The 14,933-nt window shown below is 48.4% G+C and overlaps 7 protein-coding genes across 7 annotated transcripts; 3 read left to right on the top strand and 4 right to left on the bottom strand.

Moving 5' to 3' along the window:
• Positions 1–176: 176 nt before the first annotated feature.
• PtrM4_091310 (uncharacterized protein) lies at positions 177–515 on the bottom strand (the record flags this gene model as incomplete). The annotated part of the gene is made up of 1 exon (XM_001934425.1): positions 177–515. One exon carries the CDS (start codon positions 513–515, stop codon positions 177–179), a length of 339 nt encoding a protein of 112 aa, XP_001934460.1.
• Positions 516–2,016: 1,501 nt separating this feature from the next.
• On the top strand, positions 2,017–3,525 carry PtrM4_091300 (uncharacterized protein; the record flags this gene model as incomplete). Its single annotated transcript, XM_066106952.1, has 1 exon — positions 2,017–3,525. The coding sequence occupies one exon, from the start codon at positions 2,017–2,019 to the stop codon at positions 3,523–3,525; it is 1,509 nt and encodes a 502-aa protein (XP_065962620.1).
• A 67-nt stretch (positions 3,526–3,592) lies between these two features.
• PtrM4_091290 (uncharacterized protein) lies at positions 3,593–6,709 on the top strand (the record flags this gene model as incomplete). Its single annotated transcript, XM_066106951.1, has 1 exon — positions 3,593–6,709. One exon carries the CDS (start codon positions 3,593–3,595, stop codon positions 6,707–6,709), a length of 3,117 nt encoding a protein of 1,038 aa, XP_065962619.1.
• A 264-nt stretch (positions 6,710–6,973) lies between these two features.
• PtrM4_091280 (uncharacterized protein) lies at positions 6,974–7,564 on the bottom strand (the record flags this gene model as incomplete). The annotated part of the gene is made up of 1 exon (XM_066106950.1): positions 6,974–7,564. One exon carries the CDS (start codon positions 7,562–7,564, stop codon positions 6,974–6,976), a length of 591 nt encoding a protein of 196 aa, XP_065962618.1.
• A 1,913-nt stretch (positions 7,565–9,477) lies between these two features.
• On the top strand, positions 9,478–10,329 carry PtrM4_091270 (UbiA, 4-hydroxybenzoate polyprenyltransferase and related prenyltransferase; the record flags this gene model as incomplete). Its single annotated transcript, XM_001934426.2, has 1 exon — positions 9,478–10,329. One exon carries the CDS (start codon positions 9,478–9,480, stop codon positions 10,327–10,329), a length of 852 nt encoding a protein of 283 aa, XP_001934461.1.
• A 236-nt stretch (positions 10,330–10,565) lies between these two features.
• Positions 10,566–11,325, bottom strand: PtrM4_091260 (uncharacterized protein; the record flags this gene model as incomplete). Its single annotated transcript, XM_001934427.2, has 2 exons — positions 10,566–11,251; positions 11,313–11,325. The coding sequence occupies 2 exons, from the start codon at positions 11,323–11,325 to the stop codon at positions 10,566–10,568; spliced, it is 699 nt and encodes a 232-aa protein (XP_001934462.2).
• Positions 11,326–13,647: 2,322 nt separating this feature from the next.
• On the bottom strand, positions 13,648–14,068 carry PtrM4_091250 (uncharacterized protein; the record flags this gene model as incomplete). The annotated part of the gene is made up of 2 exons (XM_001934428.2): positions 13,648–13,859; positions 13,915–14,068. 2 exons carry the CDS (start codon positions 14,066–14,068, stop codon positions 13,648–13,650), a joined length of 366 nt encoding a protein of 121 aa, XP_001934463.1.
• Between the last annotated feature and the right edge of the window lie 865 nt (positions 14,069–14,933).

The raw sequence follows: 14,933 nt of genomic DNA, 5'->3' as shown, positions 1-14,933 counted from the left end.
CGACTCAAGAAATGATGCGCTGAACCCTGGGCCCACGCTACCGTGTCCGTGCGCGCAATGCGCCGCCCAACAACACCATCTCAAATCCAAAAATGAGGCTATAGATCACCACACAAAAGCTATTATCGTGAGATTTCATAGAGTAGTAGTATTTTGATGCCCCTGATTACTTTGCGCTACTTATATTTGCTCGGCAATCTGATGTTCCGGCCGCAGCGGCTCACTTTTGGTGGTGGGGCTGGTGCAGCTCCTGAGGCCTCTTCAACAGCTGCAGCATCCGCAACACGTTTTTGACGCTTATTGCGATTACTGGAGCTTGTTGAAGCCTTACGCTTACCGTTTTTGGACTGTTGGATAGTTTTTTTGGAGTCGTGATCGGCCTTTTTGCGGGCGCGTTCAGCCTCCTTCTCGGCCTTCTCCTTCATCCTCCTCTCCCTGGCTGCCTCTCGTTCGGCACGCTTCTTCTGAGCTAATCGAAGCTTGTATAACCTTGTCTGGTCTCTCAACTCTTTCATCTCAGCTTTTTGGAGTGCCTCCTGATCTCTCTGTTGTTCTATTTGGATCCTACGCTCCTTGGCCTCCCGGATCTTCCTTGGCGACCAGAAAATAGCTCCCCCATGATAGTTATCCTTGTTTTTTTGGAGTTTCAAGGGGTAGCTTTTTTGCTGGTGAGCCCTTCTACTCAACCTATCTAGGAGACCCCTTACCTCCTTGTGAAGGAGCGTATTTTGGGTGGCGAGATGATGGATGGTTCTCCGGAGTCTTTTCACCTCCCTACTCCTCCTTTCACCCTTGGCTACTTTGACGATTAGTGAATAGATCCTGCGCTAATCTAACCCGTAGATAGGCTCCGTTGACTCCTCGTCCTTATCTACTACCTTAGGGGTAGTACAGGTGAATCTTTTGAGTACACGAGCTGGATTGGGTGGCTAGATGCCGGTGGCGGTAAAGGCCTTTTTGATGAGCTCAGGCCTAAAAGTAGATATCCAGGCGGGCTAAAAAAGGTAGAAGAAGTCTCCTTTTCTTATTTTGGAGAAGCCCTAGGTAGTGTAGGTAAAGGTAATTAGCTTATTTGTATAGGCAGCTGATAGAGGCCTAAACATCGCAATATCTAGGGGCTGGAGGGTATAGGTTGAATAAGAAGGAAAGATAGTTAGGAGAATCCTGTTCTTATTGCAATAGTCTAAAAACTCCTAACTTATATGAGATCTGTGCCCATCTATAATAAGTAATCGATGTGAATAGAGCGTTTTAGACCTTGTAGCTAGCTTAAACACCTCCCTAAGCTAGGCAAGCCCTATCTTATTGTTCGACCATCTAGATTTGGATGAGCTAATAAATACTAGATAAGTGTTACGATTGCAAGGAGAAGGACAAGCAACAACGGCAGGACAACGTTGAAGGCGGGGCACAGCGGGTAAGCTTGTGCCGCGCAGTCACGTGACCTGCCCTCCAACCTTGGCATGACCGCCATGGAGGGCATGACCTCCACGGAGGGTGCGACCTCCATGGAGGGAAAGGCCACAATGGAGGGCACGCTTATTATATAACAGTAGGCAATGAGCCCTTACGGTTCATTGTGTTCAACTTCGAAATCTAAGGATTAGTACTTGATTCTCAACTCCCCGTATATTACATCGATCTACCAATCGTGCTATACAACCTCGTGTCCATCGCATCACTCCATCCCCGAGAACCAACCCAAGATCATCTTCGGACGACCTTCACACTTTGAACACCCTCAAGATGAGTGACACCCCGATGAACACACCTAACGAAACTTCGTCAAGCCGCACCAAGGTGGCCAGACCCGATCTATTTCACGGCGATCGACACAAGCTCGAAGACTGGATTCTCCAGTTCGATCTCTTCTTCAGGTTTGAAGATGAGAAGGTCGACCCTACTGATCGTGGACTGCTCATGGCAAGTTACATGCGAGGAACTGCCGCCACCTGGATCAAGCCTTACCTCAACAAATACATGGACGACAACGATGACGACGACGATATTGAACGAATGTTTGAAGACCACCCAACCTTCAAAGACAAGCTTAGACAGCAATTCGGAGTCATCAACGAAGAATCCAAGGCAGATCGTGCAATCCAACAGCTCAAACAAACCCAATCAGTCGCCGACTACGCCAGTGTCTTCCAGGGACACGCCCTGAAGACCGACTGGGACGACAAGGCATTAAGGGTTATGTACAGACAAGGACTCAAGGAAAGAGTCAAAGAAGAGCTTATGCGAAGCGGCGTCGCAATCAACAACCTACAGGATCTCATCCGAGAATCAATTCGTATCGACAACGCACTCTACGAATTGCAGCAGGAAATCCGACCGGTTAGAGCCAACCAGTCAGTGCAACGCACAAAGGGACGATTCTTCAAGAAGAAACCAGGATATCGGATGACACCCGGAGGTGTTGTACCCTCCGCCGGTAACAACTGGCATGACCCTGATGCAATGCAACTGGACAACATCAACAAAGGCAAGAGTTTCGGAAGGAATGACAAGAAGAAGCCATATAACAAGAAGGAGATCACTTGTTATAATTGTGACAAGAAAGGTCACATGGCTAGGGACTGCCACAGCAAGAACAAAGTGGTTAGACAACTCAACGTTATCCACAAAGCAGTACCCACTGAGCGACACGAGACATGGAATGTCATATCCAAACCAACCATCGAAATCAACACGCAGGAAAGCGTTTTGGGATTGGATAACCTCACACTCGTGGAATCAGACTCAGAAGAAGAGCCCACTTCGGAGTACGATATGCTCGAAGATGAGTCCAAGAACTTAGAGGCTACGGAAATCGACCAGACCAAATTCGGCAAGATGGCCACATTCGAAGAAGTCAACAGGCCATCCACACCTTATGTACAGGAAGAAGAGTTCTACAAGCTCGCAGGACAGATCAACCAGCTACTACGACACCTCAACAAGGCTGATATCGAGTACGCCTACGAGGAACCTAGCATCATGGCTGCTATGCGACAGGACTTCTACCGATTGTCACTAGAAGTACAACGAAACAAGGAAAACGTTTCAACCGAAATATTGGAGTTCCTACCAACAACATGGGAACTAAGCTGGATCGAAGACGCAATCCGATCATGGGAAGAACCAACGTTGCCAATCTCGGAAGAAGAGAAGCAAGAGATCTACGACGAACTCTGCCAGACCAGGAACGATTGGAAGACCTTCCAACACGGCCACAAGAGAAAGGCCAAGGACATCAGTAGATCAAAGGAATACGACTACTGGATGGACCCTAGGAACCCAGAACATGAGAAGTTATCATGGGTCACATGCATTCACGACCATTGCAGAGTACACTACTCGGATAAGTCCGGATCAGGATGGTTCCCAGAAGAAACCAAACGATCGTACCGCTGCAAGTGGCAATTCTTCGACTGCAAAAACGACCTATGCCCAATACACCTATGGGACAAAAGGGAAAAAACATACTTCCCAGGTCACGACAACCCGAAGAAATTGATCAGATGCAAACAGTATGGCTAAAAGAATACGATGAAGGAGACGCTTGGGAATGTCAACAACCCAACTGGCAAACGTGCCTTAGCAAAGAATGCGACCTTCATGCGATAGCCAAAGGATTCCATGGATTTGGAAATCAGGCTTTTTTAGACCAGCGCCCGGCCTAGAACGGCCCGGCAAGGAGATTAACTCAGTAAACTCCTTAGACCTCATCAAGCTCCAGGTGAAGCTTGAAGGGAGGTGGATGAAGGCATTAGTAGATTCGGGATCACAAGCCAACTACGTTTCAGCGCACGCAGCGTCTTCAGCCGGACTGAAGCCACTACGGAAACAAGAAGCTTACCCACTACATGTGGCCAACGGAGAGCCAATGCCAGGTGAACAAGAGATCACCCATGAGGTCAGACAAGTGACGCTCAACATCCAAGGACACCAAGAGAAGATAGACCTAGATGTCTTCGGACTAGCTACCCACGACATCATATTAGGACTTCCCTGGTTACGAGAACACAACCCACGGATCGACTGGAAGTCGAAGACGTTCTCATTTGAGTGCTGTGGAACGGACGCAACCACAAGCCAGCCTACGCATTGTCAGAGTACGATGGTAGATGAGAGGAAACTGAATAACATCGCAAAGAAAAAGCGAGCCTCGACAAAGGACGGCCTTAAGAAACAAGGGTCCGACTCAGCAGACGCCGGAACGGAGCCACCGGGTCGACAGACTAGAGTTTTGGAGAAACGCGCAACTCCTGAGATTCCCGAAGAATACAAAGAATTCGAACATCTATTCCGGGAAGTGGCAGATGAACAAGCATTGCCAAAGCACCAACCCTGGGACCACAAGATTGTCCTACAGGAAGGAAAGAAACCGACTTTCGGCCCAATATACGGACTATCGGAAAAAGAATTGAGCACGTTACGCGACTACATCAAGACAAGTCTAGCAAAAAAATATATCCGACCATCGCAGTCACCAGCAGGATATCCAATCATGTTTGTCCCAAAGAAAGACGGAAAACTACGACTATGTGTAGACTATCGCAAGCTCAACGACATCACAATCAAGAATCGATACCCCTTACCGAACATTACAGAACTACGGGATCGATTATCTCGCGCAAAGATCTTTACAGCATTAGATCTTCGAGATGGATACCACCTGATTCGCATAGCGAAAGGTGAGGAGTGGAAAACGGCGTTCCGATCAAGATACGGACACTACGAATACACAGTTATGCCGTTTGGGCTCACGAATGCCCCAGCCACATTTCAGGAACTCATCAACAACGTGTTGAGAGCACATCTAGACATCTTTGTCATAGCTTACCTAGACGACATTCTCGTCTACTCCGAGACTTTAGAGGACCATGTGGAACATGTCAAGACGGTACTAAGGGCCCTTGAGCAGTTCAACCTCCGACTCAAACCAGAGAAGTGTGAATTTCACAAGACTAAGGTCAACTTCTTAGGCTATGTAGTAGGAGCGGACGGAGTACAAATGAGCGAAGAAAAGATTCAGGTTATCAAGGATTGGCCAACACCGACAACAGTTGTACAGATACAGTCCTTCTTAGGATTCTTGAACTTCAACCGACAGTTCATCAAGGACTTCTCAGACATCGCCATCCCTTTGACAAAACTCACAAGAAAGGACGTACCCTTTAAATGGAGCAAGGAAGCAGAGAACGCATTCCAAACGCTTAAGAAAGCAAGCATAGAACCACCATGCTTTCGAATATTCCAAGCAGGACACCCATTACGCTTTGAGACCGACGCATCGGATCTCGCGCTAGGCGGATGCGCAAGTCAATTGCACGAAGGCAAATGGCACCCCATCGCCTACTACTCTCGCAAATTCTCAGGACCAGAAGAACGATACGACGTTCACGACAAGGAGCTACTAGCTATTGTCGCATGCTTACAACACTGGAGAGTATACGCAGAAAGCTGCTCGGAACTTACGATATACACAGATCACAAAAATCTAGTGAACTTTACGACCACCAAAGTACTCAACCGCAGACAAGTAAGATGGTCAGAACTACTCGGACAATACAAGTTCAAGATTGTGTATACACCAGGAAAAGAGAACGGCAGAGCAGACGCTCTCAGCCGAAGACCAGATATCGCAGGCACCAAGGAAGTCATCGACACCGCGATACTCAAGGTTAACAAGGACGGATCGCTAGAACCAACAAAAACGCTGAACGCCATCCTCCACATCGGAAACAATGTACCGGAAGAATTGCAAGAGGCAATTATTCAACAACACCACGACGACCCTGTACACGGTCACCCGGGCATTACCAGAACAATGGAACTCATCAGACGCAACTACGAGTTCCCAGGAATGAAGGAAAAGGTTACCTCATTCATCACGAAATGTGCAGACTGTCAGAAGAACAAACACGACACGCATGCACCTTACGGTGAGATGCAAGCACTAGAACTACCCACGGAACCTTGGGCAGACATCTCTATGGACTTTGTCACAGGTCTACCAGTCTCAAGAGACCCAGCGACAAACACAGGATACAACGCAATACTCGTTGTAATCGATCGATTCACCAAGCAAGCAGAGTACATCCCGTTCAGAAACGATTTCACGGCAGTACATCTGGCTCACATCATCAACGATCGAATCATCAGACATCACGGCATACCAAAGTCAATCATAAGCGACAGAGACAAGCTCTTCACTTCAAACTTTTGGACGACACTTTTGGCCGCAATTGGTACAAAACGCAAGCTATCAACAGCGTTTCATCCGCAGACGGACGGACAGACAGAAAGAACGAACAGAACCATGAAAGCATATCTCAGGATATACGTCAACCATCAGCAAACCAACTGGGTTTCGCTTCTGCCAATGGCACAAATGGCATACAATAACAAGCTTTCAGAGTCTACGGGACAGACTCCGTTCTATGCAAACCACGGGAGACACCCAAATCTCTTTACACGCACACTTCCAAGTCAGAAAACGGAAGCAGCTATCGCCACAGCCGAGGAGCTGAAGGCAGTACATGAGTTGCTACAGAACAAACTCGAGACAGCACAACGTCAAAGCATTTCATATGTCAACAAGAAACGAAAAATGGCACCTCAGCTAAAGAGGGGGATAAAGTTTATCTACGCACAAAGAATCTTCGCACGAAGCGACCAAGCAAAGGACTCGACAACGTCAAAGTCGGACCATTTTTGATTCTTAACCGGAAAGGGCCAGTTACATACACACTTGACCTTCCACCAGACGCTAGAATACATCCTAGGTTCCACGTAAGCCTCTTGGAACCAGCACACCCAGACACGCCATTACAGAAAACCTTCCACTACGAAACGGAAGAAGAAAACGAATTTGAAGTCGAGAACATTGTCACACATCGAGTTGTGGACAACGGCATGGAATACCTAGTCAAATGGTTAGGATACCCAGACAGCGAAAATACATGGGAACCAGATACCAATCTCACAAACTGTCGGCAACTCCTGGCGCAATACCAGAAGAACCAGCCGAGGAAAACGGATCGAGATCAGAGGCAGAGGCCTCAAGGAAGAAGTCATTAAGAATTTGATCAAGCGAAGGATCAAGAAGGTTGTTGGCCTGTGACCAGCCCGGATCAGCGGTAGAACCGATAGAAGAAGACGCGGCGACAGTACTGCCACTTTCCGACGACTGAGCCCGCTCCGAGGCATCCAACAATTTTCGATCGCGACGAGCAAACGCCAGCTCACGATTTCTTATCTCAGCCAGCTCACGACGAGCCCGGGCAACCTCTTCTTCCAAACGTAGCAACGCGAGCTCCTTATCGCGCTTTTCTTGTTCCACCTTTTCCCACTCCTCTTCAGGAACAAACAACTCACAGTCGCATCGCGCTGAGATGCAACCCGCACAACGACCAGACACCGTATCCACAAAACACCGCAGGTTATTCTTTTCGCAACGCTCACAGCGAAACGGCATTTCTCGTCCAGAAAGCTCGACACGACGGAGGCGTTCGTAACGCTCTTCGGTGGTTGTCTTCTTGCGAGACGCACGGGTCCTCGGTTCTTTAGGCATGGTCAGGGAGGCTGTAAGGATTCAGAAAACAAGACGACCCACCACGAGTATTTATACACAGGACCTCTTATGCGACCCCACGGCACGGATAATCTACGTATCAGGGACGATACGCTGGAAGGGGGAGGTAGTGTTACGATTGCAAGGAGAAGGACAAGCAACAACGGCAGGACAACGTTGAAGGCGGGGCACAGCGGGTAAGCTTGTGCCGCGCAGTCACGTGACCTGCCCTCCAACCTTGGCATGACCGCCATGGAGGGCATGACCTCCACGGAGGGTGCGACCTCCATGGAGGGAAAGGCCACAATGGAGGGCACGCTTATTATATAACAGTAGGCAATGAGCCCTTACGGTTCATTGTGTTCAACTTCGAAATCTAAGGATTAGTACTTGATTCTCAACTCCCCGTATATTACATCGATCTACCAATCGTGCTATACAACCTCGTGTCCATCGCATCACTCCATCCCCGAGAACCAACCCAAGATCATCTTCGGACGACCTTCACAATAAGCTGATTAGGCAACGTTGTCTACCCAGTCTAATTAGAGGCCTCCTAAGCCACCTTAATAGATAATGCTAGGCGGCAAAACTAATCTATCAGCGCAAATACAAGCTAGGATTGAAATCCACTCGCGAGATCCGTCCTGAACCCCTGTAGTAACCTCCTTTTTCTCCTACATACGCCTACTGAATACTCGTTTTTATCTGCCGGTGACGCCTATGAGAAACCCCTTTTCGTCCATATTGTAGATGTCCCCTAGCCTAATCTTATACTCCTCGATTTTCTTGTGTAACAGGTCAAAGTACAGCTTGTATTTAACTCCTGAATTAGCTCTGTGGCGTGCCCGATCTATGCCCCTGGTCTATTTTGAGATGAGATAATTAGAGTTTCTTTTGAGAAATCTATTTACCTAGCTCTCGCTAACGTTAGTGCCGGCAACGGAGGATGCTAGGGAGCGTATAATAGCTCTTGTAGGTGGCAAACGCTTCGCAGTAAGCCCCTAAATATACTGTACTATCTCCTTTTCTTGATCTGGATGGAGTTTTCGATGTGCGTCGGAGCGGGGTTGCGTAAGCTCCTTATGCCTTCTGATCAACGTAGATCTCACAACTCTAAACTCTTTTGCAATTTTTGTATACGAGAATCCTTCACCAGGTCCGTGCGCGTCGATTGCTGCAATCGAAGCTTCAATCGGATCCATATTGGTGGCGCTGTGGGTGGTTGAGGTGAAAGTAATTTGTGGTTGACCCCGCGCATTGCGCGCACGGACACGGTAAGGTATCACGTGCTACCGAGAACTAGCGCGGCGCACGGCTTGGACCTTCACCCTCCACAGTGCACACTCACCTTCATCGGACCGATCGAGTATGTATCTGTGATAACAAAGCTCTGTTAGTTTAATTCTTGTTTTCTTCCCAAAGGGTCCTTCTAATTCTTAGTATGGCGTTCCAGCACTACGGGTGCTACAAAAAATCTAACATCAAATGCAGTGTTGACCGCCTGATTCCCAAGCATGGCTTTTCTACGACCTTGTTTGATACGGTCTACAACCGCAAAATGGCAACACATCAGTAGTCTGTCAAGATTATATTTCAATCGGACCAGGCATTCACACGGAGGACAAGAACACTCATCAACTTTGCCTGCAGTCTACAAGTTGCCACCTGCACATCTAATAAGATTGAAAAGTTCGATATCGCCATTTTCTCGTGCGCGCATAACAACAGGAGCAACCCCTCAAAATTTACCTTCCAAATCACTTCAGGCCTACACACCACCGACCACGGGTTTCTTGTCCCATCTTCCACAAAAGGCCGTACCATATGGCGAGTTGATGAGGCTTGATAAACCAACAGGCACTTACTACCTTTTCTTCCCTTGCATGTTCAGTACGCTGCTCGCTGCTACCATGGCCACCCCTATCGCTGCACCATCCGCCGTACTCGGTACAACCGCTCTCTTTTTCACAGGAGCCCTTGTGATGAGAGGAGCAGGATGCACCATCAATGATCTGTGGGACCGCAATCTGGATCCACACGTTGAGCGGACCCGTTTACGGCCAATTGCCAGACGAGCAATTACACCTCAGCAAGCCCTCGTCTTCCTCGGCGGTCAGCTTACGACCGGCCTTGCGGTTCTTCTATCTCTCCCATTCGAATGTTTCTGGTACGCGACGCCATCGTTGTTGTTTGTTACGCTGTATCCTTTGGCTAAGAGAGTAACCTACTATCCGCAATTCGTTCTCGGGCTCACCTTCTCCTGGGGTGCAATGTTGGGATTTCCCGCACTCGGTATCGATTTGCTTTCCAACCAAGCGGCCCTCACGGCAGCGGCATGTCTGTATGCTAGCAACGTCGCGTGGACCGTTCTTTACGACATGATATATGCCCACATGGATATCAAAGACGATGTCAAGGCTGGCATCAAGAGTATCGCACTCAAGCATGAGAATGAAACCAAGATGGTCTTGTCCGGTCTTGCCGTTGTCCAGCTCGGTCTACTATCTGCTACAGGAATCGCAGCGGGACTGGGACCAGTCTACTATGCTGTATCCGTTGGAGGGGCAGGACTTACTCTGGGTGCCATGATTCGAAGAGTCAAGTTGAAGAATGTCAAGAACTGCTGGTGGTGGTTCGTGAACGGGGCATGGTTTACTGGAGGTGCAATCAGTCTGGGCCTAGCTGGCGAATACGTGATGCACCTCCTTGGGTGGTACGGTGATAGAGAGGAGTCAGAAAAGCATAAGCTCATCACTGCTTGAGCGGATATCTGCGAAGGATTCGTTTTGTAATTCCAAAATTCGAGTCGCGCGCTCTAAGTAGTATGCGAAATGCGTGGGGATCTTTTGAGTCTAGGACACTCCTTGTGCGCCTGTAACACCCGCCCGTTCCTGGGAGCAATGGAACATCCAAATTCTTATGATAACCCCTCTATACCGGTCCGTATCGCAGGCCATATATTCGTACACGCATAAATTCTACTCATTTACAGCACCCACTATATATTATTCCCGGCGACTCTTCCACCTAGCTGTTCTGCAGCCGGGTTCTGCAGGTGTCCGGTTTCGGTTTCGCTAGGCTGAGGTAGGGCGCACAACTCGATTTTGTTCCTGGTTCCAATCCTAGTCTCGAAGCCGTTATCTAGGGTGATGCGAGGTATGTCTGGCGTATTTGACTGGGACGACTTCTCAAGAATCGAGATAGCAGTGGTCTGGACGTCAGACTGAGGAATGGAAGCCTCAGCGCTTGGTGTTGATAGTACTGTTTGACTGATAGCACTGTCTTCTTTGAGCGTGGGTGATCGATCAAGTGATTGCATCTTGAGAAGCTGACCAACGGTACACAAGGTGTTAGGCTGAAGAAGAGGAGGCTCAGAACCGGACGGTAGGAGTGAAACTTCGCTCCCAGCAGTGTTTTCTTCACGGGTGTGAGATTGGAGGGATGAATTTATCTCAAAAGGCGAGACATCGATGGTTTGTGTAGGAGAAGGTTGAGAAACCGATGGCAGAGGTGACGTTTCACTGCTGATAGCGATTTCCTTGGGTACGTGGGATTGAGCTGATAGTATTGTCCCGGAATTTGAGATATCAGAAGACCCGACATCAGAAACAAGAAGACGAGGACGTGGGCTCGATGGTGTCTGCTCGTTGGCGGTGTCGTCTGCATTCACATGGCCTTCCTCCGCTAGCGATAGGGTCAGCTCCGGTGTATGACGAGTTGTAGCCTCTTTATCGCAACTACTTACGATCAGGCTGCATCTCTCCTAATCGCCTTCTTACGGTTTTGTACCATCGTTTTGAACAGTCATAAAACCTTTTCCCTAAAGAGCCCTCAGGACGCAGGGCAGACATTGAAACAATCAAGCCGACGATGCCAATGACGATGCCGGTTACTCCAAATATTACCGAGAGCAAGATACCTACGCGGCTGTCTTCCGATGGCATCTTTATTCGTGCGAAGGTACAACGTGTCTCGGAAGTATACACAGATATAATTGGTCGGTCAGTGGTGGGAGTTGTGGAAGGTGGGTACGAGAGCTTGGAAGATAGTAAATGATAGTAGTTCTTTGTAAAGGAGGTAGTCAATACCTCATCCTTAAGAAGCCCACATGAAGATAGCATGTAAGTTTCCTATGGCAGACGAAATTGTAGTTTGCACAGTTCAGATCGATGTCGTCAGATCCACCATGAGCCGGCGAGCGGTCAAGACATACTGCGGCGCACTAGCCACTGTCAGCGATTCACCCTCGCCACCGAATGCTTTGTGTAACACCACGTGCATAGGTCGCTTGAGTTCAACGCGAAAAGCTACCCCCTGAGCTCTTCTTCCTGTTTTCTTTGTCGCCTCAAGCTTCCGTACCCTTCGCGCAAGCCCTGCTTCAGATTCTGTGATATTCCTCCAATGATCGCTAGATCTGATGAAAAACACAAAAGAATGGCCTATCAACTTGAAAAATGTTTTGGAGATACACACCCCTGGATAGGTCCTTGTTTCATGCTCAAAGCAGTGTCGTTTGTATATTGCCTTAGGCACATGCGTCTATTCTCTCCAAAATGTCTAGCCCAGTAACACACATATCGTCACTGATATACATGGAGCTACACTAAATCCGCTTTCATGTGGATGTCTACTTTACCAAGTTGGAAATATACCATAATAAATGGTCATATCCGCAAATTTTACCTCACAGTGTTAAACATGCTGAACTATTGTCTCATCATATTGTGCCTGCGTTCGAAATGCTTCGGTCATCACTGCGACTTACTAGGCACCTAAGTATATCTACCTGGGAAGCCCAATGGTATTTGGATCAGATTCGCGGATGATTCCGAAATGTAATACGCCACTGAACTGTTGTTCGTGAGGGGCTGTGACTCGTATTCGATAACGTCGTCAGTGCGATCACGGACATTCAAAAAGCTGTTCTTTCATGTTTGAAGGTCGCATCCTTCTTAGTGCGAAGTTTCTGTGCAGGCTCAAGGAAATCCCGGCTGTCTTTTGTTGAGGAGACGGTGACGTCCAAGCAAAACTCAACAAGGCGGTTTTTTGCTGCTGGAGGTCAGCCTGCGCAGAGGTATTATATGAGACATTGAAGAGGCCAAGCGGCAGCGTCGTACACATTAGCTGTCGCAGTGGAAGACGGGGAGCCGAAGCCACAAGAGTGGTCACGACAGCCAACACAGTTACACCACTTGAGCAAGAGCTGAAACAAAGGTGGCAATTCAAATTCTTCAAAGCATATGTAAAGGCTTGAAATCAGAGAGAAACTGGATACTGAGGGAGTGAAAAGTCTGGTGAAGTTTAAATAGGCTTTCTCAGCAAACAGCGTCAGATGGAAACCTTGGTGATACCAGTGGGTTTGACCACATTTGGCTCTCTAAGTTGTCCGCTCCGCTAATTTTCAAGTTCTCAGTCCTCGCGCTTATGTAGTGAACTTTCGATACACCCGATACACACAGCTACTTACTCGGTGCGGAAGCGACCGGTACTCTCACCTGTCCTGAGAAGGTTCACACAGCCTACCTTTTGGTCTCTTCGATAGTCACGTCAAGAAAACCAACGATTGAAAGCAAAGAGCGGTCAACGATGGTACGTACCTCCAGGACTACCTGGTTACGCTTACCCTTCAGCGCAGACAAGCCACTATTCAGCTGACGACGATCAAATACAATTAGCATAGCCTCCCCAGAACCGTAAGCACACGGGAAATTTGCCGCATCTCAGCCCTGGGTCGGATTTCAATGTCTTTTCCATCCCCCACTCTGCTCTACGTTTACTTCAGAACACCCCGAAGCACCTAAAATGCGCCCACGCCGCCAACCGAGTATCAATCAAGAGGAAACCTATGCCTCCAAGCATCATTTTACCATCATTCGACCAGAACATATTCGGAGTCACGCACTTGCGCCTTGAGTCAATTGAAATCCATACCTACCAGTCCAGATTTCATCACAGCATTGCCTCGTAACATGTACACTGTAAAAGAGGCCTTTTTATGTACATACATTATTCTATTTCTCAATATTCTAAGCGTTACCCCTCCTCTTATCATCGAACCTTTTTCTGACACAATGCAGTTGTTATTGCGAACCAGTAGCCTTGCTGGTAAAGAGGCTGGCGTTCAAGTCCGATCCAAAGATAGCCTCCGAGTGTGATCCGTCACTGGACTGTTCGTAGGTGGGGGGCAAAGTGGACTTTCGCTCACACGGGACAGTGTCGTCAGGGGCGTCGGTCACATCAGCCAAGCTGGCAAGGCTACTGGTAAATGCCTCAACATCATGACCGTGTTCGTCTACGAAATAGTTAAGCTTATGAACACCACATGTGTCTCACGTGTAGGAACATACGGATGATTTGACGACCCCTCATGCGCCGAACCAAAACGCAACCAAGCGAATCATGTCGATGAAGACCAGCCAGAGTCGCGATGGTACCTATGACTCCAAAGATACCGAAGAATACCTGCAGGGCAAGCTCGGTTGATTTCTCCGCATTCGACATGGTGGCGCGAGGGGGAGCCGATGTGACAGGTGCGACCACGGTAAGAGGGTTTGATCAAGACTCAACACGACGGGTATGGAGCATGCCCTGTGTGGGCAAGATTCAAACTGATGTCGGGGATCCAAAGCGCTTCAAGGCACCAGGAAATAACAAAGACAAGGTAGGCAACAAGGTAGTGCAAGGCTTGGTGGATTATGGACAGGCTTGCTCAGACAAGGAGGCGCGACTGTGGATAAAGGCATAGTCACTCATAGTCTGTACCTAATACTTATAGTGTTCTGGGACACAATGAAATCTTCAATGTTTCTATGTTTTTCGAGGCGGCGGATTGAAACTGAAATGTTGAATTCTGGGGGATTTGTACTCTTCAGAGCGCAGCGGCTGAGCGTGGAACGGTGGAAGAAGTACCAGGGGTGATTGCATGTGCAGATACCTAAACCTGATGGGTCATGTTGCAACGTGTATCCATTAGAACGCAATCGTGCTGCAGCAGTACAGTCAACCTACGTGTCTTCCCAACGTTTTACTGCGTTAGTGATGCAAGTGAAGTTCTCACCGGTGTGGGGAAACATCACACAGCCCCTCACCTCAACTTACGGGACGCCGGATTTAAGAAATGGAATGACGCACGAGAACGGCGGTCCGCCAATTCAAGGCGCTCATATTTTCAGCCTCAAGCACGCAACTGTCGGGCGACTACCGCTCCAAGAGATCACTGGGCGAAAAAAAAAGAGACTAACACAGCTTACATACCTAGGTACAGTGCACATGATGGTTATTAGGTCCTCCCTTCTTCAACAGGTGTGGGCCCTGCAGATAAGCAAGGGCTAAGCTCTAACTGTGCTTTGTCGGATTATCAAATCCT

Source organism: Pyrenophora tritici-repentis, chromosome 4 (assembly GCF_003171515.1).
Source record: "Pyrenophora tritici-repentis strain M4 chromosome 4, whole genome shotgun sequence".
Lineage (NCBI taxonomy): Eukaryota > Fungi > Ascomycota > Dothideomycetes > Pleosporales > Pleosporaceae > Pyrenophora > Pyrenophora tritici-repentis.
The sequence above is the reverse complement of the archived record's forward strand: the minus strand, read 5'-3'. Positions and strand labels throughout refer to the sequence as shown.